This window comes from Rhinatrema bivittatum, chromosome 1, assembly GCF_901001135.1.
Source record: "Rhinatrema bivittatum chromosome 1, aRhiBiv1.1, whole genome shotgun sequence".
In the NCBI taxonomy this organism is placed as follows: domain Eukaryota; kingdom Metazoa; phylum Chordata; class Amphibia; order Gymnophiona; family Rhinatrematidae; genus Rhinatrema; species Rhinatrema bivittatum.
In genome coordinates this window covers 392388640-392408544 of record NC_042615.1, presented here as the reverse complement: position 1 = coordinate 392408544, position 19905 = coordinate 392388640, and the positions used below count along the sequence as shown (strand labels likewise).

The window sequence follows — 19905 nt, the reverse complement described above, 5'->3', positions numbered from 1 at the left end:
ACATCTATCCGTTCTAGACCTCTCATGATTTTAAACACCTCTATCATATCCCCTCTCAGTCGTCTCTTCTCCAAGCTGAAAAGTCCTAACCTCTTTAGTCTTTCCTCATAGGGGAGTTGTTCCATTCCCCTTATCATTTTGGTAGCCCTTCTCTGTACCTTCTCCATCGCAATTATATCTTTTTTGAGATGCGGCGACCAGAATTGTACACAGTATTCAAGGTGCGGTCTCACCATGGAGCGATACAGAGGCATTATGACATTTTCTGTTTTATTCATCATTCCTTTTCTAATAATTCCCAACATTCTGTTTGCTTTTTTGACTGCCACAGCACACTGAACCGACAATTTCAATGTGTTATCCACTATGACACCTAGAGCTCTTTCTTGGGTTGTAGCACCTAATATGGAACCCAACATCGTGTAATTATAGCATGGGTTATTTTTCCCTATATGCATCACCTTGCACTTATCCACATTAAATTTCATCTGCCATTTGGATGCCCAATTTTCCAGTCTCACATGCAATTTATCACAATCTGCTTGTGATTTAACTACTCTGAACAATTTTATGTCATCTGCAAATTTGATTATCTCACTCGTCGTATTTCTTTCCAGATCATTTATAAATATATTGAACAGTAAGGGTCCCAATACAGATCCCTGAGGCACTCCACTGTCCACTCCCTTCCACTGAGAAAATTGCCCATTTAATCCTTCAACTTGAAATATGACGATTGGATCAAAGCATTAATGTGTTGGTGCACAGACTAAGAGGAATCAATAGGACCCCCAGATCACAAGCTTTAAGCTGAAATGTTATAAAAACCTGTCAAATGAGAATTGTGTAGAGGCATTGTCAAGTGCAACTTTAAATAGAAGAAAAATTTCAGTATTTCTGACATTAAGAGCAAGCATATTATCAGACAACCAATCCTTAAACTTGGTCAAACAAACCGAAAACTTAATTAGTGCAAGATCAAAAGCAGAAGAAACAGGAAAAAAACCTGAATATCATCTGCAAATAATTTAAAAAAACATCATAAACATGAAGAACAGAAAAGAACAATATAGATATTAAAGAAAATAGATGATAATGAAGAGCGCCTATTGATAAAGATTGTGAGGAAGAGAAGGCCTCTCCAATTGTAACACGAAAAGTGAGTGAAGAGAAGAGAATCAAGAATAAAATGTAGACGCTATGCCCACTGCTCCCAAATACCCAAGCAATAGTTTATGATAGTGTCAAAGGCTGATGATATATCTAGTAGAATAAGAAAATATTTGACAATAGAAACAAAGCTCAGGTGAATAGTATCAAAACTTGCTAAAAATGATTCCATACTGTGAAAGGCTTGAAAATCCAAACTGCACACTATTAAAAAGTTATTGACATCCAAATATTCTTGCAACTGACTGAGGACTATTTTTTTCATAAACCTTGGACAGAAGAGCTATAAAAGAGATAGAACAATGATAAGTAAATCTAAGGGGGGGGGGTGTCTAAATTAGCTCTCTAAGTAAAAGGTGGACCATATCCATTTTCAATGAAGATTGCATCAAGCTCTCGGCAAATGAAGCATTAACCAGATTAGTAATAAAAAGATCCACATCAGCACACAGGACTTTAATCAAAGCATAGTAACACAAATTAAATACACAAAAATTATCTTTCATTTGACTTAATATGGAGATTACTTCAGAACATATCATGTAGTAGAATTGAACCCTTTCCACAAATGAAAAGCAGGATATGATATGTCGGCCAGTAGACTAAGCAGGGGAAAAGACATGACAGCCTAAGCTGTTTTCTTCAAAAACGATAGTGTAAAGGACTCACAAAGTGTCTATGAAGCAACTAAAGGATTTTGAGTAGGAGGTAACAACACTGAATGAACAGCCCTAAATCGTTCACAAGGATGTGAGGACGCAGAAGTGATCTGAGTGGAAAACCAAGAGCATTTAATCTAGTAGTCTATAGCATCTTTAAGGCTGCTAGCTTGAAATGATAGATGACAAGATTATCAGTGGATTTATTCCTATGCCATTGGCATTCAGCCGCTTGAAAACCATGCTTCAAAGCCCCAAGGGAAGAAACAGACCAAGGGGCAGTTCTGTGGTCCAAACAAGTAGCAGCTTCATTGAGTCGTCTGAATGTAGAGAATTCTGCCAGATGTCCAGTAAACTGTTAATATCATGTGCTGGAGAATAAAGCAGTCCAGGAAGACAGTGAACAGTGCTGAACACACAACCGATCAGTGTCAGTGGGAGGCCTTCTAAAAATTCTTTGAGAGTCAACAAAGATGCAGTAGGAATCAGCAGATAACCAATTACTGCAAACAGTAACAAAATCCAGGGTGTGCCTGTACTTGTGAGTATGAGAGTGAATCATCGGAGTCCAACCAAGAGACTGCAAAAATGATAAAAATTTCCTGCATATAGATGAAGGTGGGCTAATGTCAACCTGAAGGCTGCATTTATGTAAAATTATAACATTCCTAACATCTGCTTTAGCCAACAAAAGGCTATCAATAAAGACAGAAAGATTAGATGATAAACAACCAAATAAACCAAACAGAGACCCCAGTTAGCCAACCAGTGCTGATTTTCAGTGCTAGCCAGCTGAAAGGCCAATGTACTATGCTGCGAAAATAATTTTCACATGGAAAATTGTGAAAAACACCAAAATGTAGAGATTCTGTGCTAACATTTGCAAGAAAACCCATTTTACCCAAAACTTCACCAAAACTGTGCCAACCTGACCTTGCCCCAGTCATGTGACTGGGGCAAGGTCCGAAAATTGGACCCAGGCCATGTGGGGGAGATCTGATTCAACTGAACCGGGTGTAAGGGTGCGTCCCACCCCTACTGCAGCACAGCTGTCTTAAATTTAAGGTTCAGGGGTTGCGGGTGAGGTGAGAGTGCCAGAGGGGTCGTCGATGGGGGGTCCTGAATTCTAATTTATTTATTTTTTTGCTCTTGGGGGTGGAGGTGTGAGGGGCTTGGACATTATTATTGATGAGGGGAGTGGAGAGTGGGTATGGGAAGAGGGGACAAAAGTGCAATACTTTATCTTTGGTTTTGCTGGGGGGCCCTAGCCACGCACTTGTACAGACTTTTTTTTTTTTTATTTGCTCTCGGGGCCACACAGGAGCCCTTTAAGGTGATGGCGGTCCTGTGAGGTTAAGGCTGCTATCATCTTAAAGGGCCACTGTGTGTGCTTTTTTGGCCTGCGGTCTTTGGCCACAATACAAAAGAACGTACCAGAGAGCCGCAATATTTTTCGGGGGAGGGGCACCACTATCACGGTGACACCCCCTGCAATAGTGGGAACCCTCCTGCGATAAAACAATGTAACTTAGTGAATGTAAGCCTAATTTTGGTATCAGCTGATGTTCTAAGCAAGTTTTGCTTTTAATTTCATCATCTCTTCCTCCTCCCATCATTTTTTCTGCTTCAGACAGTGTAATTATTGCAGATTATCTGTTTCATGTTCCTCCTGGAATAGTGATACTAATTAATTGAGCTAAGGACAGGCAGCCCAATTTGCTCTCTTTTATTATTCTGCTAATTACTCTAAAGAAAGTGAAGACATTGATCATAACGATGGGCTTTGTATTTCAGAGTTTATGGTGACAATGGACACTAGCCTTCATTCAAAAAATGATTTTATGTGATGTTTGAGCTGACCACTTGACAGGATCTTTTATATATTGTTCATATATTTTCTTATCTTTGACTAAAACATGGAGTGAGAACAACGAAGACATTTTTGTCTATAGACCATATTTATCAGACTAGAAAATGCACCAAGTTTTTGACATGAACATTTTTGGAAAATATTTTCCTACAGCATGTGCTGCCAACGTCAGGGAGCTGCTATGGTTTGGAAGAGAGACAGACACTGCAGTCTACTCCAAATATAAATTAAAAGATTACCTTTCAGATCAAGCCCAGATCAGAATAGCCTTGATTAATTAATGTGTTTAGTTTGGACCTGAACTTCAATCCCAGCAGAGTCTTACATAATCATCTCAAATACAGATATATATATATATATATATTTATTTATTTTTTAACATGAAATGGGTTAGGGTAGGCTACTCTGTCTAAGTGTGGAAAGAAGGGATAAAGTAATAGACCTCCCAATTAGTATGGGGTCAGTTTGCAGGAAAATTAACTGAGTGATTTAACCTGGTTATCTTTAGCTGGATCTTAAGCCAAAAGTAACCAGTTAGTTTTTGCTCTGACTATCTGGGTAAATCGGAAAATCATTGCATGGTCAAGTTTGAGTCCCTTAGCTCTGAAAATCTGTACTCACCAGTTAAATCAAAAACCTGCCCCAGAGAATACTGTTGAAGCAAGAGGGTAGGTGATCTAAGAACGCCGTGTGGGCAAATAGTGGATTAGACACCAAATATTGTCCAAAATTCTTTATTTGAATGGAGACACAAGATTCATACTATCGCCCACCCCTTTTTTAATCAGCTAAATTTGTGCACCATGTAATTTTAAGATGCACAAATTTAGACAGGGACCAATGCAATAAGGTGAGCTCAGCCTAGCACGCGGGTTTACACTCGTGTTTTGGATGCACTAGACTAGCGCAGGATATAGTAAGGATATTAATGCATCCAAAACGTGCGTACTAACAAACATGAACCCGGTAGCACCCATCAGATGTTAATTGCACGCAGACGAGAACATTAGCTATTACCCTCGAAGCAGTAAAGTGCTGAGTACCCAACGAACACTTTTTATTGTGGCAAATTTAACCCCAGCCTCGGATGTGAAGTCAACTTGCAGTCAAGGGCTCATGAGAAACATTAAAAAATAGATTATCTGTGCTGTTATAAGTGGCTCCTCCACCTTAGTATCATTGTGACACTTTAATTTACTACTTTTGGTGGAAAAAAATAATTGTACATTTTCACTTCATTAAAAAATAAGCACTTTTCTTATTGCCACATAATTTGGACGTCCATAGCATGGGGCGCATAATATTTTGCTGAGGTTCCTGACGTGAATTATAGCAAGAAAAGAAGTGGGATCAAAACAGACACTCGTATTGAGCGCCCGTTGCAATTCGGCACCCAATGCAATAAACTACTGAGCACTACAGATGCTCAATTCTCCATTAGTGTGCCCTTTTTAACACCGTCTCTCATTTAAATATTGCATTGGGCATCCAGGGGATGTGGCTGCGTGCACATTAGGAAAACAGTTGCTCAATTAGAGTACCTGTTTTCAGTACACGCCTTATTACATCGGCTTCTCAGAGGGTCAAATGTTTAACCAGATTTATCCTGCTAACTTTCAAAGTTAACAGGATAAATCTTTTGATCATTGCCCTCTATGCTGATAACCCTAAAGCTGCAATGCAACAAGCAGAAACTGGAGTAGTAGACCTAACATAGTGAATGATGGCAGATAAAGACCAAAAAGGTCCATCCAGTCTGCAAGTTTTGTTTTGTTTTTTAAATTAGGGTAGTAGCAGCTCCTGCTCTGTGCATGCTACCCTCAAGTCATTTAGCTACTCGTACAAACATTCTCTGGCAGGTAATCCACAAGTAAACACAGCACCAACAGCAACTCTAGTCTTCCTCCATGGGACGTGGGGTGCTTTCCTTCCTTAGCTAGACCTGGCTCGTCACCAGTGTCTCTCTGTGGCCTCATAAGACCAGGCAGACTGGCAGTTCTCTTCAGCTCTGTCAGACCCCTGGGCATTTTAGCATCTCTATGCATAAATCTCTTTGTCCTCTGGCACTGGATGAGGAACACCTCTATGCTTGAAGTGTGCACCTGCTCCTTCAGCTGCCAGTAACATCACCCTCCCAATGGAGCATCAAGGAGTCGCTGACTCGCTACTGCTGCCACAGAGGTGAAAGAAGGCAAAGGAGAGGAACAGTGGAAAAGACTATTGGGGCATAAGACAGAAGGCAATTTTAGATAATTTTTTTAAAGTGAGTTTTAGAGTCTGATAAATAAAGTAGCTAGAAGAACTGTATCTGTATGCTGAATTTCTATCAAGGTCTAAAAACATTGACACGCCCTCTCCCGTCTTGGCTCAGCCACCCTAAACATAAGCACACAAGAATTTAACTAGTGGCAAAATATTTATGTATTAAAAGTATTTATTGTCCACTTATACCAGAACAATTGTGCTAAGTGGATTATATTTTAAAACACCGATATTTAAATAAAAAATAAAATACAATGATAAAAACAAAACTATCACCACCAACAACAATATATAACACAACACGTATCAGGTCATTATAGCAAAACCATCTTTCTGTCAAACTAAATACTGTCAAAAGCTTCTTGGAACAAGACCTGCAGCTTTTATTATCACAACAAACATTATTACAACAGTTCAAATGTTAATACAAATTACATATATTGAACAATAGTCAACTCATAAAGCCCATCAAAGGCCCCTAGATCAGCCACAATCCCTCTTATGATCTTCATTATCTTGATGGCTACTATCTGAAGTATGTCACCTTGGGCTACTAGCCCTAAGTGGTGCCTATTGCCAAACTCAGCCATCCAATTAGTCAGTGATGATCTGGTCATAATAAAGTAACTGTAACCAGGGCCGGAGGAACCACTAGGAGAGCTAGGCCTGTGCCTAGGGTGCCGCGGTAGGTGGCAGAATTTTGAAAGGGCAAAAAGTGCCCTTTCAAAATTCTGCCAGCCCCCGCCTCACCATGCCACCCTCCTGACACCCCCCTTGTGGTCCAGTGGAGGGCCCGGGAGTGATCTGCTGCTCCCGGGGCCTTGACTGCCACTAACCAAAATGGCGCCGGTGGCCTTTAGCCCGTACCATGTGACAGGGGCCAACCAATGGCACCGGTAGCCCCTGTCACGTGGTAGGGGCTAAAGGCCACCGGCGCCATTTTGCTTAATGGCAGCCAAGGCCCCGGGAGCGGAAGATTGCTCCCGTGCCCCCACCTGGACCACCAGGCATTTTGTAAGTTTTCTTTTGGGGGAGAGGAGTCAGGGCTGCGACTGGGGGCGGGGCTGGGGCGGCACGACAGGGGGGTGGCACAAAGCTGAAGGTGCCTAGGGCTCCCAATCCCCTTGCACTGGACCTTACTGTAACTATACCCTGTGGATTACCTCCAGCCATACTCTATATATAGGTATGCAAGCCCCTGCCACCCGCTGGAATACTTCACCCCTGTGTGCATAAATGCACAGTCACAGGGACAGTAACTTTAAAGCAAGAATATATGCACGTATGTGGGTGTGAGCCCACATACACATAAATGTTATATTATCCATGCAAAGGCACATACATTTGAACCCTGGTTTCTCTGGTTCACAGGCCACTGGAGTACTTGTCCACTCCTCTGGTATTCAAAAAGTGCAAACTGTACTATCAGAGAAAAAAAATCACTGTCACTGCTGTTAGCTTTTAACTGGCACTGCCCTTTGCTCTGCTCCAGTGAAAAGATAAAATATAGCAGCACCTCTCTCTCTCACACTAACATTGGGTACGATGCAATATAAATCGCAGAAAATGGGCGCTGAAAAGTCAGCGCCCGCTTTCCTAACATGCACATAGCGCCCGCAAGGGGGGCGTCATGCAATATCCAAATTAGGGGGTCGCGCTAGCAAGGAGGCGCTAGGGTTGCTTATGTGAACTGGCTGTCTGCAAAGGTTTTTTGGGGGTTTTTTTTTACTTAAAAAAAGTACAGAAAAGCAGTTTTTTCTTTTACCTGTTCTTCTTTTACCTGCGCTCAGCTATATATGTACATCTGAGACGCACATTTACTTTTTGCATGCAGAGTGAATAATAGGCTCATTCACATACATTTGCATGTGATGAGTGCTATTACATTCACTCCGCGTCAAACGTGGGTTAAATAGGCGCTAATCCCCTTATTGCATTAGGGGGTGGATCAGCGCCTATTTAACCCACGTCGGAGTGCGGGTTATACAGTGCATTCGGCTGAGTGCACTGTATTGCATTGCATCGGCCCCAATGAGAGCAGTGCACTGTGACTGCAGCAGTAAAGATGACAAAAAACATTCTTTGTGAATGCCAAAACTCCTCTCTCTCTCCCCTTCGTTTAAGAACCGTTTTTTTTTACTCTGAGAGCTTCTGAAAAGATGTCATTATCGTTTAATCCAGCTACCAGCTACAGGTTAGTTAAATAAAATATGCTTCCTTTATACTTGCCTACTTCTCCTGCCTTGGCTCCAGCCTGGCTGCTACCTCATATAGGCATTGGTTGGTTGCTATAGTTACCAGTCTTACAGCGGCATTTTTCGAATGGCCATGGAATTGAATAGAAAACGTAAATGAATGAGAAAAAAATTTTTGTTTAAATTCATGGACATACTCCATTTGTTTTGGAGGACAACGAATGAAATGAAAATGTTCTCATTCATTGCATTTCCCAGTCATTTCAAACAAATACACATCCTTAATCTATACTAGTTTTGGGAATATAACTTTAAAAAATGTAGCAGAGAACTCTGAAAGTCCTGGTTTCTTTTCCAGAATATAAAATGTTTGTCAGGCAATGCCAATAAAACCGCAAACTTGGTAATACTGTATATAATTCTATCACCAATATACATATATAGGCTGATTCACTAAAGTGCGCTACTGCATTAACATATGAATAGGTTCCATTAGAAATAATGGAAGCTCCAGTAACTAATGTGCATTTTTACACATAGGGATGGTAAACTTTGAAACAGCAGCGTGAATGTAAATGTATGCACCGTATGCTGGCTTGTATTATAAATATAATATATGCATGTATATGCACACATGGTATAAAATAGGCTGTACACACGTACATGAACATGCAGGTTTACATGGATGCATACACCCCACTGACTAGCCTGTTTTTATTTTTGTTTTAGGACTTATACACCATCCATAGCAGAAGTAAAGTTACATGGTAGAGGACCTTGGCACGCGCTTGTGCATGTAAGCATTTATGTGCTGGTTTCATTCATAATTCCTAGAACACCCATGCCCCACCCAGACCATGCCCATTCCCCGCCCTTTTCCGGAAAATAATTTTGTGCACATACCGGGAGATACATGTATACGTGGGTGCCTTTTAAAAGCCACCCAGCACGCATTGATCCAACTTCTGCATGTATCTTCTGGCTTTGGCACACACTGAGCTTTTAAAATTCATCCCTAATATGGTACTGCACTTTAGTGAATCAACCTCAAAATGTTTTAATGCTGTATCTATGTATTTATTTTTGTTTACTCTATTGCCTCTACGTTCTGAGTCTGGTGTGTTGGAGGGAGGGGTATTGGCCAGGAAAGCTGTTGTATTCATTCCATGACTTACTCCCAATAATCTATTTTTACCTTGAAAAATGAATTTTGTAGCTATGACTCACTTATGCTTAAAATTTAAATTTGAATAATCAACAATAATAGAAGCAAAAACCCTCTCCAAATTACACTACAATGGTTACAAGGATGATGTCCTATAATTTGATCCACGTCAATATCGCAATGTATTGTTTCATCCGAAAAGTCAGAATGTACGATGAGATCCCTGAGGTTTTTGCCCCGTTTAAAAGCAAACCTGGGAGTTTCATGGAGCACTGAATGTAAACTCACAACATGCCAATACTTCTTAATGATGTTCTGTACTTTATGGATTTGAGAAGAGAACGGGAGTACACAGGTGATACGGGTCGAATCTTGCTGCTTGTTTCCAGGAAGAAAAAGTTTAGATTTAGATCTTATACGAACTGTCAATCCAAAGGTGTAATCTATGGTTTATGGTGTCCGTGTCCCCTTCTCTACATTGGGAAAACTAGCCGCAGTTTAAAAGTACGAATGATAGAACATAGGAGTGCTATTGTACGTCAGCGCATTGAGGCGCCTGTAGTGCAACATTGTCTACAGTTGAATCATTCTTTTGAAGCACTGCAATTCGCGGCTATTGAGAAATTAGACCCAAGTAATAGAGGTGGAGATTTTGACAATTTCTTGTTAAGGAGAGAACAGAAATGGATACATTACTTCGACACGGTGGCCCCTAGGGGCCTCAACCGTGAGATTGATTGGTCCGTGTTTTAGTGCTTTGTATGATGGGAATTGTAGTCATTCTCAAAACTTTTTAGTTTTGTTTCCGGTTCCGCTTGGTTTATAATGACCACAGATTCATTTGATTAGTCCATAAACGCCGAGGCGCCATTTTTGAATGTGCAGGAAGAGGCAGTTTTTCTGTTCGGGTGAGTGTTATGCATTTTGATCAGTGCGATTGTTTAAATATGACAATGCTTTTCTTCGTTGTTTGTGAGTTTGTAATTACCCATACATTTTTATCTTTCGTTTAAGGGTTGAAGAACATTTGCTTGATATTTAGATCTTCGTTTTTGATCTCCTGAAGAAGATTGCTTGTGCAATCGAAACATGTCGAGACAGTTCTAAAGGACAGCTTTAAATGTGATGACGGTGTTTCACACTGTATGAGCCCTGTGGGCCGTGTTAAATTAAGCTAAGTATATGTCTCTTCGACTTCTGCATATTAGATAGTGGGAGAAAGTGGGAATTTTAGCATTTGGGGTAGTTTGTAATGTGGGAAACATAGTTGATCTTTAGATTTTCTAGTGGTGTATTATCACAGTGTTTGAGATTTCTAATTTAAAATATTACTAAAGTAAAATTTTTTTCATAAAAAATTTTGTTATAACTTTACAGCAGGATGACAATAAATGATTATGACTAACTAACTGCTTCACTGACCGATTGCGGCTTGCGGCCCATTGAGTGGCGAGAGGCTGCAAAGAGAGATCTTGAGGCAATCATTGATGATATTCTCATCTGCTGTTATATAAATTATTTATATTTATTACTTTTGTTTTATAAGGTACATATTGGATTTATATCCTTTTTCCTCTTCTTTTCATTTTTGAAAATAAAATTTAAATTTTACAGGATTATTTGGATAGCTCATCATAAACCTCTGAGTACAGACAAAGCGGTCAAGTAAATCTTACCACTACCCTAAAAACTTTATTCTGGGTTTCTCCTAAAGTATACCATAAAAATGTGAATTCTCTCTAGCTAAATAGAAGCTGATATCTTCAGTAAATGTGAAACAAACTGTAAGAACACACAAGCTAGTATTGTCCAACAATGCACACTCTGAAATCCCATTACTTTTTTTTGAATGACATGTCTGTGTAGATACAATAACAACATACTAGTGGTACAAATCTATCCTGAAATTTTATAGCCAGGTTCTACTTGTACAATAGAATTAATAGATTATTTGGCTGAAATTCAGCCGTGGAACAGCTAGTTAAGGCCTAGATTTATCAATCTGTGGTAAATATCACATGCGATAGGAAAAGGGGTGGTAATAGCCTATTTATCGCAATGTGCGTTATCTTAGTGCTTCGCATAGGTATTACCACAAAGTAGGATAACTTTTCGCACTTTGCGGTAATACCTACATACCGTAATTGCATTTCCTACCTGCAAAGTGCTCATTTCACCACTGGGGGGGGGGGGGGAGTGAGAGAGAGAGGGAGGCCCTTCCCCAGCCTAAAAATGCCCAAAACGGAATTTGTGAACAAATTGCATTATGGGCATATTGCACAGCTTGACACAATTGAAAAAGGAGTAGTTATTTTCAGCATTAAAACTGTGCGATATCGTGCAGTTACGGAAATCCCACCCCAACTCCTCCCCAATCCCTCCCCTTTTAAAAATGTGCATCGCACCATGCGTTATAGTGCTTATCACATGCATTCATGCATTTTTCGCAAGCGAAAACGTCATAATGCATGTGAAAATGCCTTACCGCAATTTTATAATGACCCTGTAAGTTAGCCAGATATAGTTATCCAGCTAACTTAACAGGGATATTCAGTGACACGGCGCATTGCTGCATATACATGGCTATCTTAAACTTAGCTGGATAGTATATCTGGCCAACATTAGGACAGCCCTATGGTGTGACCAGAATTAGCCTCATTGCTTAAGTGGCTAACTCTGAAACATTATGCGGCCAACTGTGGCCTACCCTAAAATGACTCCCGCCCACCCCGGACCACCCCAACTTATGCGGCTAAATTCTAGCCATATAAGTCATTATATGGTTACAATTTAGCCACATATGTCTTTGAATATAGCTGGCTAGACATTTAGATGAATAACTTTTCAGTTATCTGTCTAAATGGCTTTTGAATATCAACCTCTAGGATTTTATCTATAAAGATTTGTAATCATGATGGCTAGTTAAGGGCATGTAATGATTTAAAGTAACGTTTCAATGAATACTGTACAGAACATTTTTAAAAACCCTATAAAGTCAATATTTAGTGAGCTGGTGAAAGGCAAAGATATCCAAGTAAATTTATGTCCCGAATATTCAATGGGACGTATACATACATATCTCTCGCTAAATATACTCAATTAAAATTGTGCACATAGCTTTATATAGGTAAAGTTAAGACTGTGATATTTCCAACCAGATTTGTACACATAATGTTACCTGGATAGCACTGAATATGCATCATTCACACCAGTTAAAGTTAAGCCCCACACCCTTTATGCTTTTTTCTGTGCAGGTATATTTTGTGCACCCAAAAAAACTGTGACCACAAAATGTATGTGTTCAGCGGAGGTATAATTTTAAACCTTGACTTTTGTGCACATAACTCCAAAATTACACACACGAAAGCTTTTGAATACTAATCTCTATATATTACAAATCAGAAATTGTATCAATCATAGTACTGCGTATTTCTGTGTGGTAATGGCACAGCTTTCAAAAATGTATGGTTAAAAAGCAATAAGCTGCATAGTGAGATAACATTTACTACATTAATTGTACAATGGGTGTTTACTAAAAGTTATTTTTTTCACATTAGTTAGGGGCCAAGAAAGAAGTTTCAGTTCAGGTTCAGAGTCTAGTCCAGCTAAGTAGAATTTTGAGATTTGAATTCCAATTTAAATCTCTTTTGAAATTCAAATTTAGAATTACCTGTTGTTGTAGGATTGTTGGACATTTCAGTGTCTTTCAGGTTACCAACTACAAAAAAACCACAAGTTACTTATTAGTTCCTGCATCTTCATTTGGCTACTGTTCTTGAAAATTGTCAGCAGGAGGCTAATTAATGGATTGTAAAAATATTTATTACATTTTCTATAACTCAACTTTATACACATTCTGAAATCCACAAGCCACATTTCCACTATAAAAAAAACCTTTAGAGCTTTCCCAGTTATTTCTCCACACTTTACAAAGTTTGCAGGGGTTGAGAAAGGGCTACTTTTGCTCTCTAAGCTCAATTCTTTCTTCTCTGGTCTCCAAGGGCAGGTCTAAGCAAAGATGGAAAACTCATTATAATGATTTTCTTTGGCTTTTACTCTTGCTGCTTTCTATCACAAATAATTGTATTGCCTCCTCAATCATGTGTGCATTAATGACCAAATTAAAAAAAAAACAACCCCGTGCGTAAAAAACGGGGGTTGCACGTGTGTCCAGGCCTTGTGCGGGCTACGCACATTTAAAAGAGGCCCAGCCGCGCGCATAACTCCCTCTGTGAAGGAGTTGTCCCGGGGTGGGGAGGTGCAGGCCTTGAAGTAAATTGCGAAATACAAGCTAAAAAATAATTTAAAAAAGGGTTTTAGTGGGTGGGGAGGAGAGGGGAAGGGGAGGGGAGGTTAGGGAAGGGAAGGGGTAGGAAAGTTCCCTCCCAGTCCGCTCTTTAATTGGAGCGAACTGGGAGGGAACTGGGGAAGGCCCCGATGTGTCACCATGCGAAAGTAGCCAAATTCGACCCCCCCCCCCCTCCCTTGCATGCGCTGCCCCTGATTTTGTAACATGTGCACACGTGCGCAAGGGGGTGCACAATTGTGCACCTTGCGCGTGCCGAGCCACACTGCCTTCCCTTCCCCCTAGCCTGACCTTCCCACCCCTTCCCCTAACCTTTCTCCCCCAACCCCCTCCTTGACCTTCATTGTACCTTTTACGTCTGCCTCTGGGCAGGCTCCAGTTGTGCGCACCGGCCAACTGCAAGCGCGCGATCCCCAGCACAGTGGCAAATATGGCCACTGTGCTGGGAGCCCGACCATGCCCCCACCCCCAGACCGCCCACACCCCGCCCCTTTTGTAAAGCCCCAGGACTTACACGTGTCCCGGGGCTTTGCGCGCGTCACCGGGTCTTTTTAAAATAGGCCCAGTGCGCGTAAGGCTGGTTACGCTCGTAAATCCTCCGAATTTACGCACGTAATATTTTTTAAGTCTGGCCCTGTATGTTTACTAACTCAAGGTTCCATCTACTCTAAACTTAACCCAAATTATTGAATGTGTAAAGGTTACTACATATCCTGGAGAATCTAGCTGAAGGATTCATTAGGGGGAGCCAGTTTTGCCACATAGTTAAAAAAGAACAAGTGCACTTTGCTGAAAAAAAACAAGTTCAAAACACATGGGATTTGAACTACTTTTATTAGAAAGTATTTATACATAGAAAACACTTAAAAAAATACTTTTCTGAGTGTAATGTAGGAAAAAATTGTCATACGTCTCACAGTTAACTAAAAAAAGGACTGACAATCGATGACAAAAGCCAGTACTTCGTCATTTCAAATTTCACATTTTGAATACTATCCAGACTCGCTAGAGGCAGTCAATCAGAGGTGACAGAAACCGCAGGGCGCAAGCAGTGGAGTAGTCAGAATTGTGTTTTTGGAGGGGCCCAAGGTTAACATGGGTGAGCATTGTCAGCATTGTCATAATACATATTTTCATTGAATCGCTCCAGAGTTCCCAATATTTCTTCCACAGTGAATATTAAAAGCAACACTTTCATGTAAGGATGTTCATGTATGTCTCTTTCTGCTCTTTTTTTTAGGTTTTGCTGTGCAATTTTTCTACTCATGTGGATGAGCCTAATAGAAAAATATCACAAGAAGATTCGCTATACAGAACTTCCCAAAACAAATGATTACACCTCAGTGAGTTAATGGTTTGGCAAAAAGTGTTCTATAAAGCAAATTTTGAACACGGTTTATCACACATTAAAAATTCATAAGTGGCTTCGCATGATTTTGCATCACAGCAGCTAGGCTATAAATCTAAAATTGTGCATGCATAGAAATATGCGGAAAATTTTTACGATTTGAAAGCTTAAAATAATCTTGCTAAGTTGGTGCTAAAATGGAACACAGCACACAGTATTAAACATTTGGATTCTCATGCCAAAAGGTCAGACTTTGCAAAATTTATCTTGCAATAGTAAGTGACTCACAGATAGACTCCTTCGCTTCCTAGGAAGAGGTATTGCAAAATCTTTGTTTTCAAATTTAACATTTTGAATACTATCCAGACTCGCTAGAGGCAGTCAATCAGAGGTGACAGAAACCGCAGGGCACAAGCAGTGGAGTAGTCAGAATTGGGTTTTTGGAGGGGCCCAAGGTTAACATGGGTGAGCAGTAGCCATAGAGGTCCGAACCCTACTAGTTGTACTCTTATCAATAAATAATGCCTTAGAGATAGATTTTAAGAGCCGCATGAGGGCGCACATGGACGTGGAAATTTTAAAACATATGAGTATATATGTGCATTTTAAAATCAGCTATTCATGCATACATATGCACACAATTTCATACTGACACGGGCATGTGCACGTAAATGCTGCCTTGCTCGCGTAAGTGGAAGGATTTTACTAGATACACGCGCCAATGCTAGAGCCCATTTTCCCAGTTCATTCCCAGTTTGCCCAGTTAACCAACTGGCCAACCTAACCCCCTGTTACTTTGCTTACCTTTTACCCTGTTAGGCCAGATCCCCTAAACCTCACTAACAGTGACATTCATCAAATCGCATTACAATCTTATCGTGGGCCATAATGCCATAATGCATGAGATTAATAATGCATCACAAGATGTATATGCAAATTCTAAAAATGTAGTCAAAAGTGAGGAGTTTAGACAGAGTTTATGAAAATGAGGGGTGTTTAACATTGCGTGTGATAGCAGCTAGGTAGAGAGTGCATCAAACTAGGTCGAGAATGCAATGTACAAATCTCATCTTTGTGTACCTTTCCTCATTCCAAATCACATTAAATCTTCACTGATGTGTACTGTGCTGTTCATACCTCTGATTGTGCATGTAAAACTGCCTCCCCCCCAAACCCTAGACCACCACCAAAACCTCACCTCAAGTTACTAGTTGACCTTCCTACTGTGGTATAAATAATTTACTTATATAAGAGCCTTATAAACAGTCTCTCTGTCTCTCTCTACATGGAAATGCCTGTCTGGGCACTCCTCAGCTTACGATGAGAAATATTGCAGGCGTGATAAATTTAATGTGCATTGTGGTATCTCAAAGATTTCCCTAACCATGCCCCCTTTTTTTTTTTTTTATCACGGGCGTTATTCATGCAAAATTTATAGCTAAATGATTAATCTAGGTTTTGGTAGTCTATATCCTTTTAATTTATTACTTATACGCCATTCATAGCAGAAGTAAAGTTACACAGTAGGGCACCCCAGGTATGTACAGAAATCATGCTTCAGCCCTGGCCCGCCCATGCCCCACCAATACCATGCCCCTGCCTCGCCCTTTTTTCAAAAAACATTTTTGTGCACGTAACACAAGAAGCACGTGTTGTTGCAGGCCTTTTAAAATCTGTGTGGCGCGTGTGTGTCCAAGACACGTGCATATCTCCCGGTTTTGGTGTGCACAAGCCTTTTAAAATTGACCAGTTAACGTGTACCTGACAATGGATGTCTAAATAGCCTGCAACATCTGTCATGCATCATGAGTAAAGCTTTAAAATATTTCAAACACTTACCCACTAAACCATTTATGCACTTATGGAAACCAGTTATATTTAAAGGTGTCTCAAGAAACAGTACCCCACAACTTAATTTAAAGGTGACCAGACACAAGTGTATTATAAAGACAATAATTTCAATACACATGATGATATTCTACAAAGTATAGGTAAAACGCCACCTGGTGTTATGACAAAAGAATTATTATAATTTAGCATATATCCTTCAACTTCAAATAGAATAGCAGTACTTTTTTCTTTAAATTCTAATACTAATAAAAAAAATAAATATTTCAAAACAGCTGACAAACAGAACATCCAATAATTTAAAACTGATACAATATTTTTAAATTTTCCCAAGCACCAATATAATATTTTAAAACAGCACACACCAAATAACACCCAATAATTAAAACTAATAAGGATTCATAAATTCTCCTGCTCTCCATACCTGGGTACACTCTCAGGCTCATATACATGCACATGCATTCTCTTTCAGGCTCACATATATGTTCATTCACACACTCATATGATCTCTCCCATGCTCACTGCTGTATAACACTTACTTCTCCTAGTCCCCAGCAGTCTTGATCAGCAGCCCCCCTCCCCTCCCTTCCCAGTCCACGTCCTGCTTTCCAGCTCCCTCCCCTTTCAGCCAGTCTCTTCAGTGTAATAATGCAAAAACAGAAACATCATTCCTTATAAATAAAATAAAAAAATATTAACAATCATAAGAGTAAATCATAACAATAAAAATATTTCAAAACAAATGAATAAAATACCTAATAAATAAAAATGAGGTTAAAAAATTACTTTAAACATTTCCCAAAAATTATTTAAATATTTCAAAACAGCAGGCATGTCAAGTAACACCTAATAATTAAAACTAATAAGGATAAAAAATTCCCCCCACTACATACCCGAGAACCTTTGATTTCCAGTATCCCTGAGATTGTCAAAGATTAGTGGAAGGCTCACAAAAACTTTCCCTGCTCTCTCACATACATACATACATATATATATATACTGTATATATGTGACACAAGAATATCACTCTGCTACACTTTCTTCTTCTCCATCCCTCTTCCTTCCCCTCCCACTCACTCATTTCTCAGTCACTCATCCCCCCTTCCCCTTCCCTCTCAGTCACTCAACAACCTTCCCCCACTCTCACCTCCTTTCCCTCCTACTCACTATCTTCCTTCTCTAGTTCTCAGTCAGTCAAACCCCCTTCCCTCACTGTCACCCCTATCCTCCTATTGCCTTCCCCCTTCCCACTCAGGCCACTCAATCCTCCTTCCCTTCCCTCTCACTCCCTCCCTCCCCCCTCTTCCCTCTCAGTCACTCACCCCCTTCATTCTCCCTCCCACTCCCTCCCCTTCCCTCTCAGTGAATCACCCCCCCCCCCCTTTCCTATCCCTCATTCTTATCCCCTCCCCTTCTTTCTCAGTCACAATGCTATTTGACTCACCTCTTCTGCAAGGTGGTCCTCCTTCCTACCGGTGAGGTGTAAGAAGCCTGCTAGAAGGACACCATTGGGCATCAAGTGCTGCTGTGCTGGGGGCTTCAAATCGCTGGCTGGGGGTTGGGAACCCCATCAGCGTGTCACAATCCAGCACCATGCAAGGCCTCTAATCGTTGGTTGGGGTTGGGACCCCCCGCCAGCACATCACAACCCAGTGCTACCACACAGAGACTCTGATTGCTGGTGGGGGATGGAAACCCTGACAGCGTTGCACAATACAGCATCTACTATTTGTGGCTGGGAAAAAAAAGTTGAGGCTTTGTCTGCATGCCACTTTTCAACTCAAAACCTTATTGGCCTGCCCCTTAATCCATCCCTGCTTGACTCCCAGTTAGGTGGCCCTGAGCCACACCCACCCATAGCTACACCACTAGGCACGTTCCACCTATCAAGCCCCCCAAAGAATGCGAGTAAGAAAAAAAAAAGGCCAAAAATAAGCTACCTGCAAGTTCCAAAAAAAAAAAAAGTGATTCCCAAAAAAATAAGCCCAAAATTGTGGTAAATAAGTGAGGTTGGCAGCACTGGGGGGAGCTGACATAGAGTGAAGTCCTGGGGTAAACCTTGAGAGGAGAGGGGAAATCAGAAAAGTAGAAGAACTACAATTCCCAAAAGACTTATGAACTCTAGAGGGGAAGGTTCCTAGAGCGGGTTATATTAACTTTCTAAAACATCTATTATAAAACAATAGCGGGCGGATTTTAAAAGTCCTGCTCGCGTAAATCTGCCCGGATTTACGTGAGCAGGGCCTTGCGCGCCGGCGCGCCTATTTTCCATAGGCCGCCGGCGCGCGCAGAGCCCCGGGATGCGCGTAGGTCCCGGGGTTTTTCGAAAGGGGCGTGTCGGGGGCGGGACCGGATGACGCGGCATTTCAGGGGCGGGACCGAGGGCGTGGTTTCGGCCTGGGGTGTTTCGGGGGCGTGGCCGCACCCTCCGGAACCGCCCCCGGGTCGTGTCTCGGCGCGCCAGCAACCTGCTGGCGCGCGTGGATTTACATCTCCCTCCGGGAGGCGTAAATCCATGGATAAAGGTAGGTGGGGTTTAGATAGTGCCGGGGGGGTGGGTTAGGTAGGGGAAGGGAGGGGAAGGTGAGGGGAGGGCGAAAGAAAGTTCCCTCCGAGGCCGCTCCGATTTCGGACTGGCCTCAGAGGGAACGGAGACAGGCTGCGCGGCTCGGCGTGCGCCGGCTGCCCAAAATCAGCAGCCTTGCGCGCGCCGATCCAGGATTTTAGAAGATACGCGCGGCTACGCGCGTATCTTATAAAATCCAGCATACTTTTGTTTGCGCCTGGTGCGCAAACAAAAGTACGCGAACGCGCTTTTTAAAAAAATCTACCCCTAGATGTTTTAGAAAGTTAATATAACCCATTTCAGCTAAACTACATCTGAAAAGAGAGGAGAGGCAACCTTGGTGTTTAAGTAAGCCAACATTGCTTACATACAGGTCGATACTGTAACGTGCGGTTGAAGATTTCCCGTCTGTAACGTGCTGGGAGCGCACAATTCGGATGCGTAAGGCGACCCAGCGATACAATCTCCAGTTTCACGTGTCCTTAGCGCTTCTTAAAACAGACGCATAACCCTTTC

General features: G+C 41.2%; 1 protein-coding gene and 1 long non-coding RNA gene across 7 annotated transcripts in view; one reads left to right on the top strand and one right to left on the bottom strand.

Annotated features, from left to right (window-relative positions):
* NRG1 (neuregulin 1) overlaps positions 1-19905 on the bottom strand; it is a 550039-nt gene that overhangs the window by 251789 nt on the left and 278345 nt on the right. For 3 of the 6 annotated variants that reach the window (XM_029601717.1, XM_029601714.1, XM_029601728.1), the window contains exon 4: positions 12992-13039. The exons of the other annotated variants lie outside the window; for them this stretch is intronic. In XM_029601717.1, coding sequence (XP_029457577.1) covers positions 12992-13039 — 48 coding nt within the window. The remainder of the gene's footprint in view (positions 1-12991; positions 13040-19905) is intronic. 6 annotated transcript variants of the gene reach the window in all.
* The window catches only part of LOC115091539, a 48234-nt gene continuing 43224 nt past the window's right edge, over positions 14896-19905 (top strand). The window contains exon 1 of the long non-coding RNA XR_003856762.1: positions 14896-14970. This is a non-coding gene — a long non-coding RNA (uncharacterized LOC115091539). The remainder of the gene's footprint in view (positions 14971-19905) is intronic.